The sequence below is a fragment of the Euprymna scolopes genome, chromosome 31, assembly GCF_053919585.1.
Source record: "Euprymna scolopes isolate OS-2025 chromosome 31, ASM5391958v1, whole genome shotgun sequence".
Taxonomy (NCBI): Eukaryota; Metazoa; Mollusca; class Cephalopoda; order Sepiida; family Sepiolidae; genus Euprymna; species Euprymna scolopes.
In genome coordinates this window covers 49,563,639-49,591,544 of record NC_136512.1, presented here as the reverse complement: position 1 = coordinate 49,591,544, position 27,906 = coordinate 49,563,639, and the positions used below count along the sequence as shown (strand labels likewise).

The window sequence follows — 27,906 nt, the reverse complement described above, 5'->3', positions numbered from 1 at the left end:
CTTCACTGAGAGATGAGGATATGTGTTTCATGAAGAGAAATGATATGAGAATATGATATGATGGATGTGTAATTGGAGTGTTAAAGATGCGCTTAGTTCTGAGTAGCTCAGTAATCAGCTAGTATTGGGAGATATGTGCAGAAGAGTAGACTTCAATTGTATAGCCATTTTGAAAGATTCAATGAGAGATTTTGGCTTAGGAAAGTTGAGGGAGCAGGTTTGATTAACAGATGAAAGTTATTGCAAACAGTGGAGTAAATGATAAAAATGGACCTGAGGGATAAATAAAGACTTGGTCAAAGATAAATTACTTAAGAAGTCAATTTTTAAAGCCATCCTACTAATATTAGAATGTAATATGTAAAACAAAGATGAGTTGAAAACGTTTTAAACTATTAACAGCAAATTTTTAGTTTTCATGCCTTATTGAAGTTACAGTTATTAGGCTGAAACCCTTCTCATCAGATGCAGTCCACTAGTACTATGTACCTCCAACCTATTTGTTTTTTCTGAAGACAAGAGAACATTTAGAGATTCATGTGCATGTCTACCTTGTTCCTCCATCCATTGAGATGCTGATTCGTCTTCATCTTTACTCATCTCTTTTATTCACATTCACGATGCAGGAACAAGTGTGCAGTCCCCATCCCAGTCTGGTATAAGGTCACTAGTTTTGAGTATTCCATGCTACACATTTCCTATATGACTTTTGTGGAAGGATTTAAATATTTCCTTAAAAAAAATTTTACAAAACAAATTCAGTGTCTCAACAATACTAAAATACTTTGGTAGCATATTGTTACCCTGGACTCAATAAATACCATCTGCTTGTTGAACAAAGATGGGAATTTCTAATAATAATAAGCAAAAGAACCTAAGAATATAATATTTTCCTAGAGTTCTCTGGAACATCATAAAGGTGCTCCATTCCAAGCACAATGGTTTATGCAACCTTTTTGACAGCTAATCTTTTTTGCTGTAGAAGGCGGAGGTGAAAAGGTTAGAATGGTAAATTTGCACATAAAGTTAAAAATTGAGTAGTGTGGAATTTTTCAATTAGAATTCGAAGATGGCTATGTGTGCTGGCAGTGATATCACAGATAGAAAGTGTGGAGTTTTATGTGATTAATGAGAACAACAGATCGAAGGGGTTTGGATATTTTTATGTGTATACATGTGTGCTATGTAAACAATGCTACAACCTTAAAGAGATTTCCAAAACCAAATAACATTTATTGACAATTCACACTAATAACGTTTGATAAAGTTGCAATTCAGAAGAATAGAGCAATGACAGAAAGAATAAAAGGTGGAAACTTTGCCACACCATCACAGCAATATGAACAGCTGATTCTGCCAAGAAAGCAAACAAACCGTGCCGATTAAAAAAAACTCCAGCTATGCTTGAAGACATTTTTGATGATCGTGTAATTTTTAGAACTGAAAATGCAATATTTTTTAAAATCATGTTGAAAAATTAATTTAATTACAAAATTAACTCCTAAAATGCATTACTGTTCATAAAAATGTCAGCCATTTTAATCTTTTAATATTATTATACTATTAATAAATAGTAAAAAAAAATAAAAATAATTGCTTTGTGACCCTTTGAAATTTGAAAGCATTTAAACTGATGAATATAAGTCATTGTGATATGTTAAAATATTTTCAAAATTATTTACATCTGATAATTTTATAGAGATTAAAAAGGATTACCTGACATGTAATTATAGTTTTATAACAGTTTAAATTTATTTTAATTAATAATTTAATGAGCAATCAATGCTGTAATATTTAAATATAACTCAAATGACATTTGTTGACGCTTTGAACTTAGACCCAACAAACCACTTTCTCTCAAATTTCCCTTGGCGAACAGGAGCCATGCTTGATGACTTGAAAACCACCCCTTCTCTTGTTTGTGACATCATAAAAACCCAGACACCTCAAAGGCGTGTTGGCCTAATCTCATCCCTGCTATAATAGTTAAAAATAATGCTTCATGAAGTTTGTCCTCGTTCTCTCCAAACTCTTTACCTGAATTTTGCTTACCTGATTGCTGTAAAATTGCTTCAGTGATACCAGTTTTCAAGAATTCTGGTGAAAGAACTGACCTACTCAATTATAGCCCCATTAGCCTCCTCCCTCTCTTTGCCAAAATCTGAGTTCTTAATCAAGCACTAGTCCACCATCTCATAGATACTAAATGACAGTGGATTTAGGCAAGCTCATTCTACTGCAAATATTTTTTGTTTTTTTTTACATAGGCATCACCTCTTATCAAGGCAAAGAGGCCACTCGAAGATAAGGTTAAAGAGTGTACATTAGAAATTGGACAATATAGTAACCGTTAATAATGGAGATTCAGTAAATTTGTTAACTTGTATGGAACGGCTCATCAAAAACTTGTTTACGTTAGACTTGAAGGCAACCATATTGTAGTCAGCTGGAAAGCAGGAAAACGGAAGACAATTCCATAGGCGTGAAGTTCTAAGAAAGAAGTTTTGCGCATGGAATCTATGTTTAGGTTTATGCACAGATAAAGAGTGGTGGAAAATAGTGATAGTGTTTTCTGCTAGACGGGTGTTTCTTGTGAAAGTTTGGTGAGGGGGCAGGGACCATAGAATGGAGCTCAGCCAAGCACCTGCCATGAAAATAATGATAAAGCAGAGACAAACTTGCAACATCTCTTCTGTGAGAAAGAGGTTGCAGGGAAGAGAAAAGGACATCCCTCACAAGGCTACGAAGTCTATTTTGCTATCAAGCCAGGATAAGTCCTTTCTAGCAGTTCCTGCCCAGATGTGACAACAGTACTCCATCCTTGGACATGCCTGGCTCTTATATAGAAAGAGAATTGCATCAGCAGTGAGATATCTACTGGATCGATAGAAGGATCCCACCATTTTTCCAGTGGCCTTGGCAACAGATTTAATGTATGTGTTCCATTTAAGATCAGGAGTAAAGGTCAAGCCCAGAAGCTTGTCAAAACATGAGGCCTCCCCAAGACGAGAGCCATTCATTTCAATTGATGCCAGATGGGGATCAGAGTGTTGATATAAAGATAAAAGCTTGGTTTTAGATGCATTAAAAGTAACAAGCCACCTCTTTCCCCATTGTACCACTTGCTCAAGATCAGGGGAGAGTAATGTAATTTCTGAACATATATACCATGCACTGGATAAGGTAGGAGAGGATAGGGTGGTAGCCCTAGATATATCTAAGGTCTTTGACAGGGTTTGTACATGATAGCCTGCTCATGAAAATTAAATCATACAGAATTACTGGACGAATACTTAATATAATCAAATCTTTTTTAGACAGAGAAAAATCCAGGCTGTCATCGATGGTCGTACATCAAAACAACACCATATAAATGCGGATGGGACAGAAAGGTCAATCTTAGGACGTTTATTATTCCTGATATTTATAAATGAGCTCTCTGGTAAAATTGTCTCCAAGATGTATATATTTGCTGATGATAGCATAATCTACAGCAGACATGAGAAGAAAATGAATGAACACAATGAATGAAAGTTAGAGGAAGACCTCCAGTTTGTATTGAAATAGAGGCATAAATGGATGCTAACACTTAATGCTGCCAATTACAAGAAACCGTCCTAACCACTGATTGCCATGTCTAGTTATACACTACCGAAAAGCTCTTTGTTCAGACTTTACATTCACAAGCGACATGAATTGGAACAAATACATTAAGGATATTGCCAGGGTTCTTTCTTTTGGGCTAGAAAGTTGCTGACACCTGAGAGTATCTTATATCTCTACAAGACCACCATGTGCTCATGCATGGATTATTGCTGCCACATCTGGGCTGGTGAATCTGCCACTAGTTCAAAAAAAGTCTTCAACCTAACCCGATCCCACGATATCAACCAAACTGCAACCCCTGTCCCATCACCAAAATGTTGTGTCCTGTTTTACAAGTACTTTAATGGAATGTGCTCAGACGAACTGAACACATTTGTACTCCTTTAATGTAAATCTACCCAACTAACCAAACAATTTGCAGAATCCTAACCCTACACTGAAACCTGAAAGCTTTCTACTCTAATAGTTTCTTCCCTTGTACTGGTTTAAAATATAAAAAAATGAAAATAATGATATATGGTTTAAAATATAAATAAATGAAAATAATGATATATGGTTTAAAATATAAATAAATGAAAATAATGATATATGGTTTAAAATATAAATAAATGAAAATAATGATATATGGTTTAAAATATAAAAAAATGAAAATAATGATATATGGTTTAAAATATAAATAAATGAAAATAATGATATATGGTTTAAAATATAAATAAATAAAAATAATGATATATGGTTTAAAATATAAATAAATAAAAATAATGATATATGGTTTAAAATATAAAAAAATGAAAATAATGATATATGGTTTAAAATATAAATAAATGAAAATAATGATATATGGTTTAAAATATAAATAAATGAAAATAATGATATATGGTTCAAAATATAAATAAATAAAAATAATGATATATGGTTCAAAATATAAATAAATAAAAATAATGATATATGGTTTAAAATATAAATAAATAAAAAAAATGATATATGGTTTAAAATATAAATTAATAAAAATGATATATGGTTTAAAATATAAAAAAATGAAAATAATGATATATGGTTTAAAATATAAATAAATGAAAATAATGATATATGGTTTAAAATATAAAATAATGATATATTGTTTAAAATATAAATAAATAAAAATAATAATATATGGTTTAAAATATAAATAAATAAAAATAATGATATATGGTTTAAAATATAAATAAATAAAAATAATGATATATGGTTTAAAAAATAAATAAATAAAAATAATGATATATGGTTTAAAAAATAAATAAATAAAAATAATGATATATGGTTTAAAATATAAAAAAATAAAAATAATGATATATGGTTTAAAATATAAAAAAATAAAAATAATGATATATGGTTTAAAATATAAATAAATAAAAATAATGATATATGGTTCAAAATATAAATAAATAAAAATAATGATATATGGTTTAAAATATAAAGGAGGATTAAATGTTATCAATGGAGATGAAGGATTACAAGCTTTGAAGAGGGAGACGGTTTTGCATGTTGGCACTTGATTTTCAGTGGAAAAACGATTTTGTGTTTATAGTTAGATTTTTTATATATGGCATTCATTTGCAAATGAAGAGAACAGCTACTAAAAGAAGGATTAATTTTTGAGAGAGAACATTGGGTTGGGTTTTATGGGTGTTCGTTACAGCATTGTGAAGTTCCGTTGATTTCTTTATTGATTACAAAGTGAAACAAAAATGAAAGTAAAAAGAATTCCGGGCAACACTGGGTAACTACAGTTCATAATTCATGTTGAATACATTGAATTGGTGTACTAGTTTATTGCAAAAGTAAAAAAAAAAAAAAAATCTCAAAATCATGATACATTAAATATTGAATGTTTTCAAAACATTTTCAATTTAATTTTTATTTGGTTGCTTCATTATTTTGTTTCATATCAGCATGTGTTTTTGTTTTTTGCTTTTTTTGTTTTTGTTTTTTTGTTCTTTCTCCACTTTTTTCTCCTATACCAGGATCTGGTTTTACGCTTTTTAAAGAGAGCTGCTGTTAACTTACAAAGAAATTTTTGCGTAGTTGTGCCTAGTAAAAAACTACCCCTAAAGGAACGTGCAAGAATTTTAGCACAAGAACTGGCTGAGTTTGTGCAGCACTATAAAAAGGTAAGCTACTGACACTTCAAACATCTGCGATGAAAACCTTCCTTTTCTTGGAAATGGAATAATCATTAAATGATAACTGACCATCTCCTCTTCCTTCTTCTGCTGCTGGAGAAGTCATTATCAGACAACCTCCTCCCCCTCCTCCTTCTCCACCTCACATGATAAAAACCTCATTTTTACTAAAATATGCAAAGATTTGCTGCTAAGCTAATCTTAATGATATTCTTATAATCATTTATTTTATGTACTATTGGCATTAATTTATTAATATGCATATATATATATATATATATATATATATATATATAGATAATTTAGAGTTTACAATTTGAAAACTTAAACACACAGACACTCAGACAGACAGTTATATATATATATAAGTGAACATGTCCGTGTGTGTGTGTGCGTCTGTGTACATTTTCCAATGCAATAACTCTGTCAATTTTCAGTCCACAGACTCAAAATTTGATATACAGGGTACTGAGATTTGGGCAAATCTTTGTAATCCGTTTTCGGCCAGAAATTTGGCTGATAAGGGGTCAAAGTTCAACGATTTGACCTTTGAGAACTCTACCAAACTCCTCCGACAATTTTGGGTCTAAACACTTGAAATTTTAGATATAGGTTCCTTGGACATGGATCAAACTTAATAACTTGATTTGAGCCCTGAACAATAAATGTTAAGGGTTCATAATAGGGGTCAAAGTTTAAAAAAAATTGACAGCTTTTTTTCTTTTTGCTCAACATACACCTCCAAACAACCAGGCAATGCTGAAATGCTAGTATATCTATATATAAAAATGAACATATCTGTGTGTCTGTGTACATTTTCCTATGCAATAACTCTGTCAGTTTTAAGTCTACAGATTTGAAATTTGATATACAGGGTATTGAGATTTGGAAAAATCTTTGTAATCCGTTTTCGGCCAGAAATTAGGCCGTTAAGGGGTCAATGTTCAACGATTTGACCTTTGAGAACTCTACCAAACTCCTCCGACAATTTTGGGTCTAAACACTTGAAATTTTTATATAGATTCCTTAGACATGGATCCAACTTAATAACTTGATTTGAGCCCAAAACAATAAAGTTTAAGGGGTCATAATAGGAATCAAAGTTAAAAAAAAATTTGACCTCTGTGGTTTGTACCAAATGACTCAGACAATTTCTGGTCTAAACATTTGAAATTTTATATAAAGGGTATTCAGACATAGGGCAATCTTTTTAATCGGTTTGGGTCGAAAATTTGAGCTACAAATATATAAATGTATGTATGTATGTTCGCGTGTTTGCCTAAAACTTTCGACAGAGGCGACGAATTTTCACAAAATCAGTATCGCTTTGAAGTTCAACCTTTCATACAACAAATATAAAAAAATTCACTAAAAGCATTAATACCTTCACCCTCAACTGGACACTTTTCTACAGGAGGGTCGCTTTTTTCACTGATATTTTCGAAAGTCATCCTCTTCTTTCGATTGTCTAGCCTTAATTTAAACCTACGTCACTTCCAATTTGGTAGTGGTTGTAACAGCAAAGACGTCATGTTTTTTTCTCATTCTTTTCCTCCTTCGCGATAAGGGTTCGAGCCGTCCTTCCTACTACCACTTTTGCTCAACACACACATCCAAGCACCCGGGCAATGCCGGTATATCTATAAAAGTGAAAGTGTCTGTCTGTATGTCTGTGTACATTTCCCTACACAATAACTTTGTCAATTTTCAGTCTACAGACTCGAAATTTGATATATAGATTACTGAGATTTGGGAAAATCTTTGTAATCCGTTTTCAGCCAGAAATTTGGCTTTTAAGGAGTCAAAGTTCAACGATGTGACCTTTTGAGTTTGGGTCTAAACACTTGAAATTTTAGATATAGGTTCCTTGGACATGGATCTAACTTAATAACTTGATTTGAGCCCAAAACAATAAATGTTAAGGGGTCATAATAGGGGTCAAAGTTAAAAAAAAAAAAATTGACCGCTTCGTTTTCTACGAAATTACTCAGACAATTCCTGGTCTAAACATTTGAAATTTTACATAAAGGGTATTCAGAGATAGGGCAAGCTTTTTAATCGGTTTGGGTTGAAAATTTGAGCTACAGATATATAAATCTATGTATGTATGTTTGCATGTCTGCCTAAAGCTTTTGACCGAGGCGATGCATTTTCACAAGATCAGTATTGTTTTGAAGTTCGACCTTTCATACGACAAATATCGAAAAATTGACTAAAAACTTTAATATCTTCACCTTCAACTGGGCACTTTTCTACAGGGAGGGGGGGCTCGCTTTTTTTGCCGATATTTTAAAAAAAACCATCCTCTCCTTTCGATTGTCTAGTCTTAATTTAAACCTGTGTCACTTCCAGTTTGGTGGTGGTTGTAACAGCAAAGACGTTAGGGTTTTTTTCCCGTTCTTTTCCTCCTTTGTGGTACAGGTTCGAGCTTGCCTTCCTACTACCACTTTTTTTTTTTTTTTTGCTCAACATACACCTAAACACCCAGGCAACGCCGGGCACCCATGCTAGTATATATATATATATATATATATATATATAGTAATAAGATGTAGTAATAAATAGTGATATTTTCATCTAGATATAAAGTAGGTTTAAGGCTTCTAAAATTCGTACTAGAATTCTCCACAAGGATCCATGCTGCAGTGGTTAGAGTACTTGGAAAAATTCAATTGTAAAGGTTGAAGGTTCAACCACAGTGTAGGTGACTGAAAAATTCAATTGTAAAGGTTGAAGGTTCAACCACAGTGTGGGTGACTGAAAAATTCAATTGTAAAGGTTGAAGGTTCAACCACAGTGTGGGTGACTGAAAAATTCAATTGTAAAGGTTGAAGGTTCAACCACAGTGTGGGTGACTGAAAAATTCAATTGTAAAGGTTGAAGGTTCAACCACAGTGTGGGTGACTGAAAAATTCAATTGTAAAGGTTGAAGGTTCAACCACAGTGTGGGTGACTGAAAAATTCAATTGTAAAGGTTGAAGGTTCAACCACAGTGTGGGTGACTGAAAAATTCAATTGTAAAGGTTGAAGGTTCAACCACAGTGTGGGTGACTGAAAAATTCAATTGTAAAGGTTGAAGGTTCAACCACAGTGTGGGTGACTGAAAAATTCAATTGTAAAGGTTGAAGGTTCAACCACAGTGTGGGTGACTGAAAAATTCAATTGTAAAGGTTGAAGGTTCAACCACAGTGTGGGTGACTGAAAAATTCAATTGTAAAGGTTGAAGGTTCAACCACAGTGTGGGTGACTGAAAAATTCAATTGTAAAGGTTGAAGGTTCAACCACAGTGTGGGTGACTGAAAAATTCAATTGTAAAGGTTGAAGGTTCAACCACAGTGTGGGTGACTGAAAAATTCAATTGTAAAGGTTGAAGGTTCAACCACAGTGTGGGTGACTGAAAAATTCAATTGTAAAGGTTGAAGGTTCAACCACAGTGTGGGTGACTGAAAAATTCAATTGTAAAGGTTGAAGGTTCAACCACAGTGTGGGTGACTGAAAAATTCAATTGTAAAGGTTGAAGGTTCAACCACAGTGTGGGTGACTGAAAAATTCAATTGTAAAGGTTGAAGGTTCAACCACAGTGTGGGTGACTGAAAAATTCAATTGTAAAGGTTGAAGGTTCAACCACAGTGTGGGTGACTGAAAAATTCAATTGTAAAGGTTGAAGGTTCAACCACAGTGTGGGTGACTGAAAAATTCAATTGTAAAGGTTGAAGGTTCAACCACAGTGTGGGTGACTGAAAAATTCAATTGTAAAGGTTGAAGGTTCAACCACAGTGTGGGTGACTGAAAAATTCAATTGTAAAGGTTGAAGGTTCAACCACAGTGTGGGTGACTGAAAAATTCAATTGTAAAGGTTGAAGGTTCAACCACAGTGTGGGTGACTGAAAAATTCAATTGTAAAGGTTGAAGGTTCAACCACAGTGTGGGTGACTGAAAAATTCAATTGTAAAGGTTGAAGGTTCAACCACAGTGTGGGTGACTGAAAAATACAATTGAACATGAGCATGCTACTCCCATGAATGTAATAAAGTGTTCTGTTTGAAATTCTGTGCAGGTTCTTGAGTTTAATTGAAACAATCCTGAGTTTTACAAGAAGGTCAGAGGTCTATTGGCCGAAACATTGTGACAATAACACTCAAGGTGAGAACAGTAGTCTGAAGAATGCAAATAATATGAAAGTTTAATTTAGTTTGTATGTTATTTTAGGATTGGGATTGAGGTTTAAATGGGGTTTTAAAGATAGCTGTTAGGGATGCTTATCAATTTAGAATCTATTTTAGTTTCAATCAGGAAGGGGTAAACTGATTATGTTGATCAGCACAAAATAATATTGCTTGGGAAGAGTATTATGCATACGTTCATTTGAAAAGAATTTGCTGTCATGGACGATTCAGATTATGTAAGCACTCCAGATGCATGTGAGAAGTTTTCATCGAAGCGTTATGTCATCCTAGTATCGGTTGCTTTCAAAAACACAAAAATATTGCAGCGATAAAAAGCAAATATTCTTCTTGAGGACTTCTGGGTTTGTTGTCTCTCATTCAGATGATCAGTTAAAACATGAGCCTTGTTAATGAGTGATTCTTACCGTATATCTCATTGTCGGTGGTGTTTAGTAATGCTTTTATTATTGTTGTTGTTGTTGGCAAGGGATGCTTCATTCATCCATTTCATTTTCACCATGGATTCAGACTTGGAGATACCGGCTCTGGATTTTTTTCTCCGAGTCAACATCCAAAGCCTTTCCTTTGAGTGAGTCTGGCCATAAGGCAGTAGACGTTTGAAATGAGTTTACTTTATCTGAGAGGAGTTGACCTCTCAGATTGAGGAGTTCCATTTATCCCAAACCTTGCTTTTCAGACATTATTTGCCTTCACTTCTTTAAGTAGTAAAAAATTTCATCATTGAAGTATGATATGCCCAAAGAAGCATTACAAATCTCAGTCTCAAAATAACCATATTATACATTAATCTGAAGGTGGACTGAATCCATATCAAATTGCCTCAAACTTTGAGATTCCACTTTTCACTAGTAACCAAGTGATTGTCCAATTCCCCAGAAAGAGAAAATATCTCACCTTAATCCAAATTTCTTTGGCAGAAAGTTTTCCTTATTAATTTACTTATTTTATTTCTGTGTATATAACTTTGCACTGAATTGGAAACTTTAATTCTCCTGATTTTTCCTCGGTATTGACTCCTGAAGACATTCCTATGTTGGTAAGATCATAAGACATTCCTATGTTGGTAAGATCATAAGATAACAGAGTTTCCTCCTCAGCCTGATTAGACATATCTACACAAAACACGGTTTTTCAGATGCCAAGTAGCTGATATTTATCTGTAGCAACCATTCCGATTGGCTTTTATTTAAGCCAGACAATCAGGCTATGATCTGTTAGGCTTGGAAATGCTGCTAGGTGCATTCTATAAACAATTAGAACCTATCCTCATTGTCACCTTGGAATCTTGTTAAACACATAAAAATAATAATTATATAATGTTGTTTTTTTTTGTTTTTTTTTTTGAGGCAGTGACATTAAAATAAATCACAGAAAAATATGTTTCTTATACAAATATGTAGTTAATTCCAAAAATTAATTTTTGGCATTTATAATTTAAATACAATAGACAATTTTGGGCATATGCCCCACCCCCACCCCAGCTCGTGCATACATGCTGGAAATTCAATTTTCACAAACTTTACACATGTCAGATATTGTCATCCAAGTGGTCTATTATGTTTGATTTATTAATATAGACATGGGACTTTACATATCTCTTAGAAAAATAATCTAATGGGGTTAAATTGCACAAACTAGGTGGCCAGTTGACAGGTCCATTTTGTGAAATGATTCATTTATCAAATGTAAATAAAATAAATTTGCAAATGCTGCTTGGGTGTCAGTCTCTTCATGATAAATTGCCAAACTAAGCTAAACTTAAAATAACTGTGATAAAGTTGTCAATTTAAAGTTCACTTCCTCTAATGAAACACCTTTTTTATATGTATACTAGCAGTTTCGCCTGGCTTTACTCGGGCCCTATGTACCTTTCATAACTTTATGTGCATATGTATATATTAAAAAGTGTGAATATGTACGGTAATGCCTTTCTATATAATAGGCTTTCTTAACTACCATTGAGAAAAGTTGGTAGAGACTGCAGACGTCAAATTCTTTTTAATTTTGAACTCAATTTTGACCCCTTAACATTTATTGTTTGGGGCTCAAATTAAATTAAAATGTTTGACCCATGCCCAAGAAACCTACATCTAAAATTTTAAGTGCTTAGACCCAAAATTCGTGGAGGAGTTTAGTAGAGTTTGTAAAGGTCAACTCTATAAACTTTGACCTCTTGACAGCCAAATTTTCGCCCCAAAAATGATTAAAAAAACTTGCTGAAAGTCTGAATATCCTTTATGTAAAATTTCAAATGTTTAGACCCAAAATTGGCTTAATAGTTTGCTAGAGACTGCAAAGGGCAAATCTTTTGAACTTTGACCCCTTGGAAGCAAACTTTTAACAAAAAATGATTAAAAAGCTTGCCCTATGTCTGAATATCTTTTATGTAAAATTTCAAATGTTTAGACCAAAAATTGGCTGAGTTATTTGTTAAAGATCGTAGAGATAAAATATTTTTGAACTTTGACCCCAATTTTGACCCTTAAAATTCACTGTTTTGGGATCAAATAGATTTTCCCAAATCTCAGTATCCCTTTTGTCAAATTTCGAGTCTGTAGACCGAAAATTGACAGAGTTGTTATGTAGGGAAATGTACATAGACACACATTTTCACTTATATATATATATATATATATATATATATATATATAATACTAGCATTTCAGTCCGGCGTTGCCCAGATGTTTGGATGTGTATGTTGAGCAAAAAAAAGAAGAGTGGTAGTAGGAAGGCAGGCTCGAACCCGTACAGCAAAGGAGGAAAAGAACGGGGGGGGGGGACTGACGTCTATGCTGTTACGACCACCGCCAAACTGGAAGTGACATTTTTAAAAATTTAGGCTAGACAATCGAAAGGAGAGGATGACTTTCAAAAATATCAGCGAAAAAAGCGACTCATCCCCTGTAGAAAAGTTTAAGGTGAAGATATTAATGTTTTTAGCCAATTTTTCGATGTTTGTCGTCTTCAAAACGATACTGATCTTGAGAAAATCCGTCGCCTCTGTCGAAAGTGTTGGACAGACATGCAAACATACATACATACATTTATATATTGGTAACTAAAAATTTGTGACCCAAACCAATTAAAAAGCTTACCCTATCTCTGAATACCCTTTACATAAAATTTCAAATATTTAGACCAGAAATTGTCTGAGTAATTTCATAGAGACCGCAGAGGTCAAAAGTTTTTAAATTTTTACCCCTATTATGACCCCTTAACATTTGTTTTGGGTTCAAATCAAGTTATTAAGTTAGATCCATGTCCAAGGAAACCTATCTCTTAAATTTCAAGTGTTTAGACCCAAAATTGTCGGAGGAGTTTGGTAGAGTTCTCAAAAGTCAAATAATTGAACTTTGACCCCTTATCAGCCAAATTTCCAGCCAAAAACCGATCAAAGATTTTCCCAAATCTCAGTACCCTGTATATCAAATTTTGTGTCTGTAGACTAAAAATTGACAGAATTATTGCGTAGGGAAATGTACACAGACACAGACACACAGACACTTTTACTTTTATAGATAGATAGACTAATAGATTAAACAAAAATATATATGAAAACAATTTTTTGTTTACTGTAAAGATTTTACGCAAATATTATGCAAGTATAAATCATGTAGAATATCTGCATGAATATAATTACACGTAATAGTTAACTCTAGATGATCATCCCATAACAACACCGAAAAAACTAACAGGGAATTAATTAAAATGAATGTTTAAAAGAATATGCAAACTAGCTAGATCTTTTGCTAATGAATGCAATTCCACAACCTATATAAGAAAATTGTATTTTCTTTTTAAATAAATAGAAAAGAGAGGGTTTTTATATGAATATCAATACACACAAAAGAAAAACGAATTTATAGGAGTACAGATTGTAATGTTTACCATCCCTGCCTTCCTACTTTCAAAACAACCAAAACTCCTTTCTCTTTCCCCCACTTTCTCTCTCTCTCCCTTTCTTCCTCCGAAGTAAATTAAACAAAAAACAAGGAATCACCTAGCAACAAAGGTGAGCGCTGCAGCAAATGGAACTAAGGCCGTTGATTTATTTTTTTAAAAAAAGGTAGAAAAGAAATGCTTTTAGCGAGGAATACATAACCATGAGGGAATAAGTTTTTCTCCAAATTCTCAAAACCAGCCAGATGTGTTAATATAAATCTCATATTAAATTGGAATGATGGGAATCCATGCAAGAGCAATATGCCACCTCAGAATTTAAAAGAATTCATGACAGAAAAGGAACATGAAAGAAAAATTTTAAAAGCGAGATAGGAGGAGAGGTAATTTTGCAAAGGACTCAATGACCCAAGATTCTTTTTTTATTTATGTTTGTTTCTTCACTCGGCAAAGAACACGTTCCTTTCAACCCAACTCTGCTCTCCCTGTTGGTCATGATTGTATTGTGTTCAACCGCCACCTTTAACCTATTCAGATTCCAAAAAGTTAAATCCCTGATAATAAAAAATTCTTTTCATATATTGTAATTCTGTCTTGCATCACTTCATGGTTGAATGAGGAAATATTATCGTGAACCAGACAACCTGTCATGACATATTATAACAATACGTATGATCTATTTTTTTTATCATGTATTGTGGGCAACACAGAGTTCAGAGCAAACAATAAACTGAGTGGGAGATTCTATCCAGGGGGACAATTGTCGTTCGTAGCATAATTGGCTGCTCACGACTTGGATAGCCTTTTTTATTGATTATTTACTGATTTGTAATAACAAGTAAGGCCAAATGATTGACAGAGAAAGTTTTATGAAGGACCCATCCCCAGATAGACTGCATAAGCTAAACAAAGATAAGCTGAAATAAGATAAGGCAGAAATTAGAAATACAAATTAGAACTATGAGGAAGATAGTTAATAAGAACAGTCACCAAATGCATGGTAGATAACGATGTGATTGTCGAGGAAACTCTGGAAAAATGACCATTAGATACAACGGCCATGATGCCAGCTGAGGTAGGAATTGTAAAAGCATAGAATAATGGCTAGGACGGAAATCGAAATCGCTAGAATTTAGCACGAAACTAGGATGAGTGAAGTTAGCGTAGCATACCAAACGAATGGGGATAGTGAAAGTCCCAAAATTTGTAGAGAAAGAGGTAGATGATGTTGGGGACAGGATGGTCTGCTGTGTGATAGACGGCCCCGTCCCCATGTGTGTAATGGTGGCTGTATTTAATGGTAGAGGAATTGGACCGTTCTATATCAGCGAAAGAAATGCAATTTATTTACATAAATATACATGAAGAAGCGATAGAAAGAATGAGAGTTCGTTACTTGCGATCGGTAGCTGTGAAAGGCTGACTGGCTAGTCAGGGCTCTGTGGTGGCTCATGCCACCCGGAGCGGTGTTTGTTACATCTTGGCTGCTTGAAGGTCCATCGGAAAAGAGGAAGAAATATGGGGAACAGGAAGTGACGTAGCTAAGTCGATCTTTTTTTACATGGGGGTCACCACTTATCAAGGCCCGGAGGCCACTCAGGGATAAGGGTTATTGCGTGTACAGTAATCAATGAGATAGTATTGTAGTAATCATTAGTATTAGGGGTTTTGATAGAGTGTCTTACTTAAGGGGGCGGTTTGTCAGGAGTTTGTTTACGTTGGACTTGAAGACGTCCAAGTTGTAGTCAGGTGGGAAGCAGACAAGCGGCAGAGAGTTCCACTGGCGTGCAGTTCTAAGAAAGTAGCTTTGCTCATGGAATCTACTTTGGATTTAGGCACAGATAAAGAGTGGGGAAAATTATTGACAGTAGTTTCAGCCAGACGGGTGTTTCTCGTGAAAGATTGGAGAGGGGGGACGAAAGATTGGAGATCAGACGAGCACTTGCCATGGATGGAATACTGTTGCCATATCTGGGCAGGAGCTGCTAAAAACAGCCTATCCTGCCTTGACAGAGTACAAAATAGACTTCGTGGCTTAGTGGGGGATGCCCTTTTCTCTACCCTGCAACCTCTCTCCCACAGAAGAGACGTTGCAAGCCTATCCTTGTTTTATCGTTATTTCCATGGCAGGTGCTCGTCTGAACTCCAATCTCTGGTCCCCCCTCGCCAATCTTTCATGAAAAACACCCGTCTAGCTGAATCCACTGTGAAAAATTTCCCCCACTCTATATTTGTGCCTAAATCAAAACGCGGATTCCATGAACAAAGCTTCTTTCTTAGAACTGCACGCCTGTGGAACTCTGTTCCGTCTGCCTGCTTCCCTCCGGACTACAACTTGGATGTCTTCAAGTCCAATGTTAGCAAATTCCTAATGAACCGCCCCCTTAAGTAAACACTTCATCAAATCTCCACACTAACGTAATGTACTTGCAATAACCCTTATCCCTGAGTGGCTTCCGGGCCTTGATAAGTGGTGATCACTGTGTAAATATAAAAAATAAATAATGATAAAACAAAGACAGACTCGCAACGTCTCTTCTGTGGGAGAGAGGCTGCAGAGAAGAGAAAAGGGCATCCCCCACCAAACCACAAAGTCTATTTTGTACTCTGTCAAGGCAGGATAGGCTGTTTTTAGCAGCTCCTGCCCAGATGTGGCAGCAGTACTCCATTCTTGGATGCACTTGGCTTTTATACAGATAGAGAATTGCATTATTAGTAAGATATCTTCTGGAGCGGTAGAAGGATCCCACCATTTTCCCAGCGTCCCTGGCAACAGATTTGATGTACGTGTTCCATTTCAGATCAGGAGTAAAGGTCAAACCCACAAGCTTGTCAAAACATGGAGCCTCCCTAAGACGAGAGCCATCCATTTCAATTGATGCCAGATGATGTAAAGATAGGAGCTTGGTTTTGGATACATTAAAAGTAACAAGCCATCTCTTCCCCCCATTGTACCACGTGCTCAAGATCAGAGGAGAGAGAATTAGAGAGAACTTTGTCATTTACGGCCTTTGATGTGTTGCCATAGATGGTCATGTCATCAGCATAGATGTCAACAAATGATTTAAGTATGTGTTTTGGGAGATCATTGATGTAGATCAGGAAGAGAGTTGGGCCCAGGATTGACCCCTGGGGGACTCCAGCATTAATACTGTGGGCCTCTGATTTCTGCCCATCAACCACTACTCTTATGAACCTATCAGAGAGAAATGATTTAATGATTGAGAAAACATTTCCAGTAATACCGTAGCTGGAAATCTTGTGAAGTAGACCCTTATGCCATACTTTATTGAAGGCCTTCGATATGTCAAGAGCAATTGCCCTGGAAAGGAAACCTTTGTCAAGAGATTCACTAATCCTATGTGATATAACCATTAGCACAGCTGCTGTAGATCTTGCAGAGCGGAAGCCATATTGCATGTCACTAAGAAGGTTGTTTCTGTTGAGGTGGTTGATCTTTAATATGGATTCCAACAACTTACTCATGACACACAGGAGACTTATTGGTCTGTACTGAGAGGGAGATGACTTTTCACCTGAATTCTTAAATACAGGGCATACTGATGAGGTTTTCCAGGGTGTTGGAAAGCACTTCTCCTTAACGCAATGCTTAAACAGTTCTGTAAGTATGGGGGCAAGTTCTGGTTGGAGCTTTTTCAGCACTATAACTGGAATGCCATCATGGCCAATTGCTTTACTGGAATCAAGGTTCTTGATTAGATATTTGTATGTTGCATAGCGTGTTGTCTGTTATAGGAGGAAATACAGGGAGTTGATTGTCACATAGGGTAGAATTAGCTGCAAAGTTCTTGGCGAATTGTTTGGCCTTGTCTGATGCTGACGAGATGACCTCAGGTCCATTGATGATAGTTGGGATAGAACGCACGCTTCTGTTCAAGATCCTATTTGCTATTTGCGAGAACTGCTCAGCTACTTTGGATTTAACAGACTGAGCATATAGCTCTCTTGCATTTTTTATTACTCTTTTACAGTGGTTGCTGGCAGTCCTGAAAGCAGCTTTAGTCTTAGTACATCTATTACGTCGGTAGCTATGGAAAATGATTTCTGTGTGCGATGGCAGCAGCACATTCAGGGGAGAACCATGGCTGGCTGTTAGTTTTTTTTGGAATTTTTTAGATGGTATGAATCGGTCTATGCCTACAATTAACCATTCGGTCAGATCTGATACTATAGAGGACACATTCTTTTTAAACATAGAATGCAGAGGTAGGTCAGATATGAATATACGGAAGCTATCCCAGTCAGCTATAGAGTATCGATATACAGTACGGTGGAGAAGTACATCTGAAGACTTATTACATTTCATTTTTATCTTAACTGATACAACAGAGTGGTCAGAGGATCCCAGAGGAGATAAAACGGAACATAAACACAGCTCAGGGAAAGTTGTGAGGAAAAGGTCTAGAAGGCTTGCATATTGACCGGTAGTATCGGGCACACGGGTGGGTTCATGAACAATCTTAGTGAGGTCATAGGCAATGGCAAAATCATGACAAAACCTCCCCTCGTCATCGGTTTTATTTGAGTGGGTCAGCCATTCCACATTATGGACATTGAAGTCACCGCAAATGTGAATGTTAGCCGAAAGATGAGCAGACAGGATGTGGTCAATTTTCTCAGATATGCTCTTAAAGATAGTAACCTCACTGTTGTGGGGGCGATAGAGGGCAAATTTAAATGCAGTGGTGTAAGCTAGTGCAACCCAGAAGCACATATAAGGTAAATTAGGGTTTTCTCTGGAGATATCCCTACCACATGGAAAGCCATCTTTGATGTAGACACATATTCCATGCCCATGGCGATCTTGGGGGTCAGATTTAGATTTTAAGTTAGAGTATCCTTTAATTATGAATTCGTCTAGAGAAGTGGTTGGCCCTATGCCAGTTTCACTTAGAAAGAATATGTCCGGTTTCGTCTCTTGTAATTGTGTTTCAACCTCTGATGTTGGTGAAGATCTGGTAGTAGGGGTCTATGTTGGAGGATGGTGTTCTAGGTTTATTCGTGTTTCTTTTTTGGAGATTTGTCATGATTGTTGAGGTGTTGGGGTTTGTGGAGCAGGTCGGTAGACTTGGTTAGAGCAGGACAGAGAGGGAAAATAAGAGAAAAAAACAAGAAAATTGTTTTTTTTGTAGCACATAAGGTAAAGCCGTAACAATTACCCACTAGTATGGCATCGAGAGGCCCTACCAGAAACTACTGTATGATCCAGAATCCATTCACCAAATGGCAATACAGCAGCCCCGGTACTTTGCACCTGCTGATAGGACAGCCTCCATAGTTCGGGTCCCTGACTATCAGGCGAGTAACGTCAGCCCAGATGAAACATTTACCTCCAGCACCCTTACTAGTGACATGACCACAAGGATAGACATAGAAACAGAAATTTTCCGACATCTCAGGCTACTCTTTACAAAGTACTACCGACCTGGAAAGCAGCTTTTTCTTCACTCTTTGTCTGAAAAATCATTCATTGGAAATGAGGACTGAAGGACAAAAAAGGAGAGGCGAGAGTTACTGGACCTGCCGATAACTCATCCACATGCATTATCTACTCTCCATTGAGAAAAAAAGAAATAAAATAAAATAAAAAAAAGGTGAGAAGGACTTATTAATATCTACTTAGAAGTCCGTTGCCCCATTCCCGGCTTAGGATAGTACTTGAAGATAGTCTCCCCTCCCATGTTAATGCATGGATACTTTTTGCCTTTATCTAGGTCGAGCTGGTATGTTAAACTGTTTCAGCTCCACCCCATAATAAATATGCTATAATGGAACTTTTATCAAATTGAAAAAGTCTAGTTATTTTTAACTCGTTTAAAAATCTGATTAAGAAGTAATACTGTTGCAATATTTTGGACTGGTAATGGGGTATGATCCCACACAGTCGGACGATTCTATTTATAAACGATGCTGCTAAGAACTGACGAATCAAATTAATTCACGTTCTGCTACCAACCAATCAGAAACAAGAATTGCTTCATAAATATTAGGCCTTTTCTGGAGCAATTTCACATGTTCTTTTCCCGGGTTTCGACACGGTAAGAATATTTTGTTCTGTGGAACTGTCTACTACAAACAGGTCACCTCCCAGGACTTGTGTGTAACAGCGAACCATCTGAAACTGTTCTGAAACTAAAAATGACTTACACTTCTAGAGGTTATGCGCCCAGCGTGCGTCTTTATTTCGATGGATCCGAATCAAAATTCGAATTGTGGCAAGTTAAATTTCTAGGATATCTACGAATCCAAAAGCTACACAAAGTACTACAAACACAACCTGAAAACAGAAACGACCCCGACTTCATTGAAAAGAACGCAACTGTCTTTGCGGAATTAATACAGTGTTTAGATGACCGAAGTCTATCACTGGTAATGAGAGAAGCCCTGGACGACGGCTACAAAGCATTAAACATATTGAGAGAACATTATTTATCGAAAGGAAAACCCAAAATTATTTCTTTATACACTGAACTGATCTCTCTAAAACGAATGGAAGCCGAAACTATTACTGATTATATTATAAGAGCCGAGACAACTGCAAATTCTTTAAAAATGTCTGGTGAAGTTATAAGTGACAGTCTGTTAATTTCCATGGTCCTTAAGGGATTACCGAGTGATTTCAAGCCATTTACCACCGTAATAACCCAGAAAAAAAAAAACCCATGACTTTTAGCCAATTCAAGGTAGCACTCAGAAGTTACGAAGAAACTGAAAAAATGATCACAGAAAAAAACGAATCCACAAATATCATGAGACTTAAAAACACACAGAAAAACACCAAAATCGAATTATTCCCATGCCAGGAATAAAAAATGCAACTTTGCCAAAAGCAGGTTTTTTCCTAAGAAAAGTACAAAAATTATTTGCTATAATTGTGGACAACCTAATCACAAGAGTTTCCAATGTAGATACAGGACTCAAAATGGCGACTACATTAAAAATGTAGAGAGCTCTGTTAGCGAACATACATTTTTATTTTCGTGTACATTTGATGCTTCAACAAACAATAATAATTTTCTTGTCGATTGTGGGGCCACGGCACATGTGATTACAAAGGAATCTGATTTTATCAATTTTGATCCCAACTTTAAGCCACAAAATCATTTTGTAGAACTAGCTGACAGGAATCTAGTCAATGATATCATTTTGAAAAGAGGCAATGCGAAAATCTTGCTGAAGAACAATAAAGGTGAACAGTGTTTCTGTATTCTAGAAAACGCTCTTCTAATCCTAAAATTTAAACAAAATATATTTTCTGTACAAGCTGCCACAAAACAAGGTGCAAATATAAACTTTAGCCCCAATAAATCAAAACTGGTATACCTGAATGGAACTGTATTCGACATTAAAGAAAATGGAAGACTATATTATTTAAATAGCGTAGTCCCATCAAAAACCGCCTGCCATGATCTACAGACATGGCATAAAAGTTTTGGACACTGCAATATTCCTGATATCAAAAAGTTGCCGACTGTAGTTGATGGAATGCGAATACAAACATCAAAATCCTTCAACTGCGACGTGTGTACGCAAGGGAAAATGACAAACTATCAAAACAAGATACCAGACAAAAAGGCAAAAAAAAATCCTATCAATGGTGCATTGTGACTTGAACGGTCCCATAGAACCGATGGCCAGAGAACATTATAGATATGTGTTGAATTTCGTAGATGACCATTCAGGTTTAATAATGGTTTACTTTTTAAAGAACAAATCTGATACCCTGCTAGCAACTAAGAAATATCTAGCCGACATGGCCCCCTACGGTGAAATCAAGTGTATTCGCTCTGACAATGGTACGGAATTCACCAATAAAGACTTTGAACTTTTACTAATTAACCATCATATCAGGCATGAAACATCAGCTCCTAGATCGCCACACCAAAACGGGACTGCTGAACGTGCGTGGCAGACACTTTTTGAAATGGCAAGATGCCTACTCATTGAATCAAAACTCCCTAAAAACCTCTGGACGTATGCACTTATGGCGGCAGCCTATACACGCAATAGGTGCTTTAACAAAATACTATCTAAAACTCCATATGAATCTTTCTGCAGTAAAAAACCAAATTTAAGCAGAATGCATATATTTGGTTCAACTTGCTTCGCATATATAGAGAAAAAGAGTAAATTGAATATTAAAGCTGACAGAGGTATAGTTCTTGGATACGATAAAAACAGTCCAGCCAATTTAATATTTTTTCCCGAAAAAATAAAATAAAAAGAATCCGGTGTGTAAAATTCACAGACACGTTTAATTTTACAGACGAAAACCCGTTATATGAAGAGGATGAAATTATATTACCTCAAATAATTAGAACAAATGAAAACAATAAAAATGACGGAGACGAGAGTGTCCATGATGATGATGATAAAGTCGAAAGATATCCCAAAAGAAATAGAAGACGACCCGATTTTTTTGTGGTCGACAATATAAAAGATTATCAAATCGACTATTGCTATTCAATGGAAAATGCGCCAAAAAGCTTCAACGAAGCAATTAATTCAGAACATTGTGATGAATGGAAAATTGCCATGAAAAAAGAAGTAGATGCCTTAACCGAAAATGATACCTATACGGTAGTGCCTCTCCCAAGAGATAAACATGTTATTTCTACCAGATGGATCTTTACAAAAAAAGAGTACAGCATCAGGCGTAGAACAGTACAAAGCAAGATTTGTTGCTAAGGGGTGCTCTCAGATTTACGGTAAAGAATACTTTTCTACGTTTTCACCAACCACAAACCTAACGACAATCAGAATTTTACTGCAAGTCGCATCACAATATGACCTAAACATCCATCAAATGGACGTAAAAAATGCTTATTTGAATGCCCCAATAGACTGTGAAATTTATATAACCCCTCCAGAGGGATTTATAATGAAAAATAAAAATAGTGTGTGGCAACTTAACAAGTCATTATATGGTCTAAAGCAGAGTGCTCAGTGTTGGAACACAGTATTTCATGATTATATATTATTAAACAACAATTTAGACAATGTGCTGTAGACCCCTGTTTATATACCCAACACAAAGACGATAAACTACTGATTTTGGTTTTGTGTGTCAATGATATTTTAATCGCATCAAATTGTGACATAATGTTATCTGATGTTAAGAACAAATTAAGTAAAAGATTCAAAATGACCGATCTTGGCAAAATATCCTGGTTTCTGGGGATAGAATTTACTCAAAGCAAAGGACTTGTTACGATGACTCAATCGAGATACATCAACAAAATACTATTAAAATTTGGAATGGGAGAGTGCAAGAAACGCTCTACACCGGTCGAAAATGATATTAATAAAAATATACACACAGAATCTGAAATAATAAATGACACACAATATCGCAAAATTATAGGTAGTCTTATATATTTAATGACTGCAACCAGGCCCGACATATGCTATACAGTAACAAAACTGTCACAAAAATTATCACGACTGACAATGAAGGATTTAAACAGAGCTAAACAAGTCCTACGTTATTTAAAAGGAACCAAAGAACAGAAGTTAGTATTTAGAAAATCAAGAAATCCCCTAAAATTAGGTTTTTCGGATTCAGACTGGGCAAACGACGATCGTAAGAGTGTATCTGGATATTGTTTCAGACTCTCAGAAAATGGGCCTATTATTTCATGGAAATCTAAAAAGCAACAGATTGTATCTCTCTCTACGTGTGAAGCAGAATTTATCGCGCTCACACACACGACCCAGGAAGCACTCTACCTTAAAAATATCCTGAAAACTATTTTAGAGCCAGAATTGATTACAAGCCCCGTAGTAATTAATTGTGATAATCAAGCCAGTATAGTCTTAGCACAGAACACGATAATCAACCAAAGATCTAAGCATATAGATATAAAATACCATTTCATAAAAAACGAGATAAAAAAGGAATCCATTATTTTGAATTACATATCATCAGAACAAAATATCGCTGATGTATTTACGAAACCGGCGACACGGATAAAGCTAGAACGTTTTTTCTCAAAGCTTGTTGGTGAATTTGACTGAATAATTTTTTTTTTTCTTTCACTGCCCTGTATGTATATAGATTTCTATATATTAAAAATACAGACCAGCTAAGTTCCACTTATGAGAAGGCTCTTACTTTTTTGCATGAATATTAGCAGAAACCCCTAGGGTTAATGCTCAGAGTATATAGATTTTTATATATCAAAAAAAAAAAAAAAAAAAAGGGATAGTCCTGGACAAGACGTTAAACTGTATCCATTTTATTTGTATTAACACTTTAACCTACTAATGCGTAACTAATACTTTTGCTTAAAAAAAAAAGAAAAAAAAAATCTTTAATTTTCCTTTTTGACATTTGAACACAATTAAAAATGGCGTCTTTTTAAATGCTAAAATTCTAAGATACAAATGATTTCTAATTTTTGTTATCTCCAAGTAAATATAAAAATATATATTTATTTTTGAGCAGAACAAACACAAGGGACTTCCCCATTATAAAAAATAGGGAGGATGTTGCAATATTTTGGACTGGTAATGGGGTATGATCCCACACAGTCGGACGATTCTATTTATAAACGACGCTGCTAAGAACTGACGAATCAAATTAATTCACGTTCTGCTACAAACCAATCAGAAACCAGAATTGCTTCATAAATATTAGGCCTTTTCTGGAGCAATTTCACATGTTCTTTTCCCGGGTTTCGACACGGTAAGAATATTTTGTTCTGTGGAACTGTCTACAACAAACAGGTCACCTCCCAGGACTTGTGTGTAACAGCGAACCATCTGAAACTGTTCTGAAACTCAAAATGGCTTACAGTTCTAGGGTTATGTATTAACTTTAGCTAGAAGTAATACATACTTTAGAGGGAAAAAATAAAAAAGCCGCATGTTTTTGAGTTCAGATAATATGCAAATATAATTTGGGAAATGTTCACTTTCATGGGAGACTTTTTTGTTTTTTTCTCGTTTTAAATATAAGAAAAAGTATTGGTTAATAATAGCATTTTTGACAAAAGATTTAGGAGAAAGAAGAAAACAAGACAAATATTCAGGATTAAAGTCAAACCTTTGATAAGGAAAAAGAGAAAAAATAAAAAAGTAAGCATGTCAGTGCTTTTAGATTAGTAGGCTGCAAAAGTTACGAACAGAAAAAAAAGTTTCTTAACTTTTGGGACTGTAGAGGTCATAGCGTAAAGAGGAGGAATACCAGTCAGTCTGCTCTTCTGAGTTAAAGGGCGACGAGTTCGGCTGAGAGTTTTCAACTCCCACAATGATTATTTCACACACGTTGAAAGAACCGTCATCAACATGAACTGACCAAAAGAATACTAGATAATGCAGTCTACATTAAGTGATAAAGCTCCAGAAAGTATGCAGCGCTCCCAGCAGAGAATTGTGTGAACTATGAACACAGCTATCTTGAAAGGATACAAATTAGTATCAAAACTGCATTCTGCAAGATATCAGAAAACTAATAAAAAGATAGAAACTGGGCTTGTTATAACTACTTTAGTAGAAAAGTATGTAATAACATAAAAGTTATAGATCAAAACCTCTAGGACCCACACATCCACATGTCAGAGAAAATCATGCAAGATGTCCACATGCATGTATCGAGAACCCGCCATTTTCAGCTAACTGACCATCACTGAGGTAGAAAACCAGACCCATAATGCTTCAACTGTAGGAGGCTGAGTCATATGGCTGCAAAATGCCAAATGAGGCGAGTTATGGAACCTAATCAGATTACCCTAGGCAAACAATAAGTAGATAAGGAATGCAAATCTTTCGAGAGGATATATTTCTTAACAAAGCCAGAGCGAACCAATTAACATTCTAGAGAAGCGAAAACAGCTACGGATACATCACAATTAAGGGTATAGGAAATAAATTCATGATTATTTCACTGTTTAAAGTTTACTTGGAATCAGAATAGAACACTGGGAAAGTCATAGCAGAGGCGATTGATAACTTACCAATGATAGGTGTGGCTAACAGCATCGCCAAAAGCCAAATAAGACCAAACCTAAACTTGATGCAGAAACTAAAGTGGTAGGAAATAAATCATCTGCAATAATAACGAGGTAAAGAAAGGCAGAAGATAACACAAGAATTTAATAAATAAAATCTCTTTCTCTCTTTTTCTATAAGAAAGGATTACTTCAGTCCAAAAATAATATGAAACATATTTAAATATGAATGTCTATCAAATTAGCTTGACTGTCCAATGGGGATGGAGAGAGCTTGGGGTCGAGGGATTAGAAAACACAAAAAAAACTTACTTTTTACAATACATACAGTATCCAGATAAGTGTAAAATGTCCATAAGAAATTCCAATCCTGTAGATTTTCAGAATATCAATATGCGATATACAGTCCAGATATAATCCAATCTTTAGCTCACATCTCCTTCAGCAGGATCAACATTGTCCTCTCTCTCTCTCTAGCAAATATTTCTGTAGCATAGTGGAAGATCAATTCCTTTTTGCTATTCCCTTCATTGGGGTTCATGGTTCCTCTCTTTCCAGTAAATATTTCCATAAACTTTCTTTCGATGAATGGTTCTTCATAGTAGAAGATCAGTTATCTTACTTTATGTGAAGTAGACACATCCGTTGCGTTTCAGTGCAACATAGCCATTCCTCTTTTGTGGCCTTATGTCATACAGTGATGGCTCCTTTGCATCCTTGTGCAAGGCAATCGAATCTGCATTCAGTTCACTCTTTTCTGTTCATTCCAACCCTGTGGATTGGTTTGTGCATATGGTACTTTGGTCGATACCATGGATTCACATCACAGCGCAATTAGCAAGACATCTGCCATTTTACTTCTTCGGTGTAAGCCATTAATGTCTTCAATGGTTTTCTTCAGTTTTCGCCCCACATGCTTTTGCTTTGCACCAAAATATTGGTTCATTTTTGTTTTCGTCACCTTTGGGAGGGTGAATGGCGTAAATAGTGAGAAAGAGAGAGTGAGAATACACCAATAGAGGTGTGGGAGAAAACGCATTCCCCCAGTGCCACTCCAACCCATGCTAGTGGTAGAGGAACGTTTAGCCAAGTAATCATCAATTATGTGGAACTAAGGCAGGTCACAAGTATGTGCTGACCATAATGTGTCCATCTACAAGATTCCCAGAAGTGATTCCATTATGTAGTATCTTAGCAGAAGAAGGCAGCACACACCTTTGTAAATTTCCTTACCAAAATGAAGCTATCAAAGATGATACAGACCAACAAAACTTTTAATTTCATGTTAAAGATATTCAAGCAAATCACAGAACAATTGAGTTACATATATAAGATCCACTACATACCATCTTCAGTCCCAGGATCTATTGGAGCAATTTCATGTAACCCTGCAAACTACATACCATCTTCAGTCCCAGGATCTATTGGAGCAATTTCATGTAACCCTGCAAACTACATACCATCTTCAGTCCCAGGATCTATTGGAGCAATTTCATGTAACCCTGCAAACTACATACCATCTTCAGTCCCAGGATCTATTGGAGCAATTTCATGTAACCCTGCAAACTACATACCATCTTCAGTCCCAGGATCTATTGGAGCAATTTCATGTAACCCTGCAAACTACATACCATCTTCAGTCCCAGGATCTATTGGAGCAATTTCATGTAACCCTGCAAACTACATACCATCTTCAGTCCCAGGATCTATTGGAGCAATTTCATGTAACCCTGCAAACTACATACCATCTTCAGTCCCAGGATCTATTGGAGCAATTTCATGTAACCCTGCAAACTACATACCATCTTCAGTCCCAGGATCTATTGGAGCAATTTCATGTAACCCTGCAAACTACATACCATCTTCAGTCCCAGGATCTATTGGAGCAATTTCATGTAACCCTGCAAACTACATACCATCTTCAGTCCCAGGATCTATTGGAGCAATTTCATGTAACCCTGCAAACTACATACCATCTTCAGTCCCAGGATCTATTGGAGCAATTTCATGTAACCCTGCAAACTACATACCATCTTCAGTCCCAGGATCTATTGGAGCAATTTCATGTAACCCTGCAAA

The 27,906-nt window shown here is 35.6% G+C and overlaps 1 protein-coding gene across 2 annotated transcripts in view; it reads left to right on the top strand.

Moving 5' to 3' along the window:
* LOC145255738 (tubulin polyglutamylase TTLL5-like) overlaps positions 1-27,906 on the top strand; it is a 459,668-nt gene that overhangs the window by 350,693 nt on the left and 81,069 nt on the right. The window contains exon 24 of one of the 2 annotated variants that reach the window (XM_080114368.1): positions 5,610-5,756. The exons of the other annotated variant lie outside the window; for it this stretch is intronic. Coding sequence (XP_079970494.1) covers positions 5,610-5,756 — 147 coding nt within the window. The remainder of the gene's footprint in view (positions 1-5,609; positions 5,757-27,906) is intronic. 2 annotated transcript variants of the gene reach the window in all.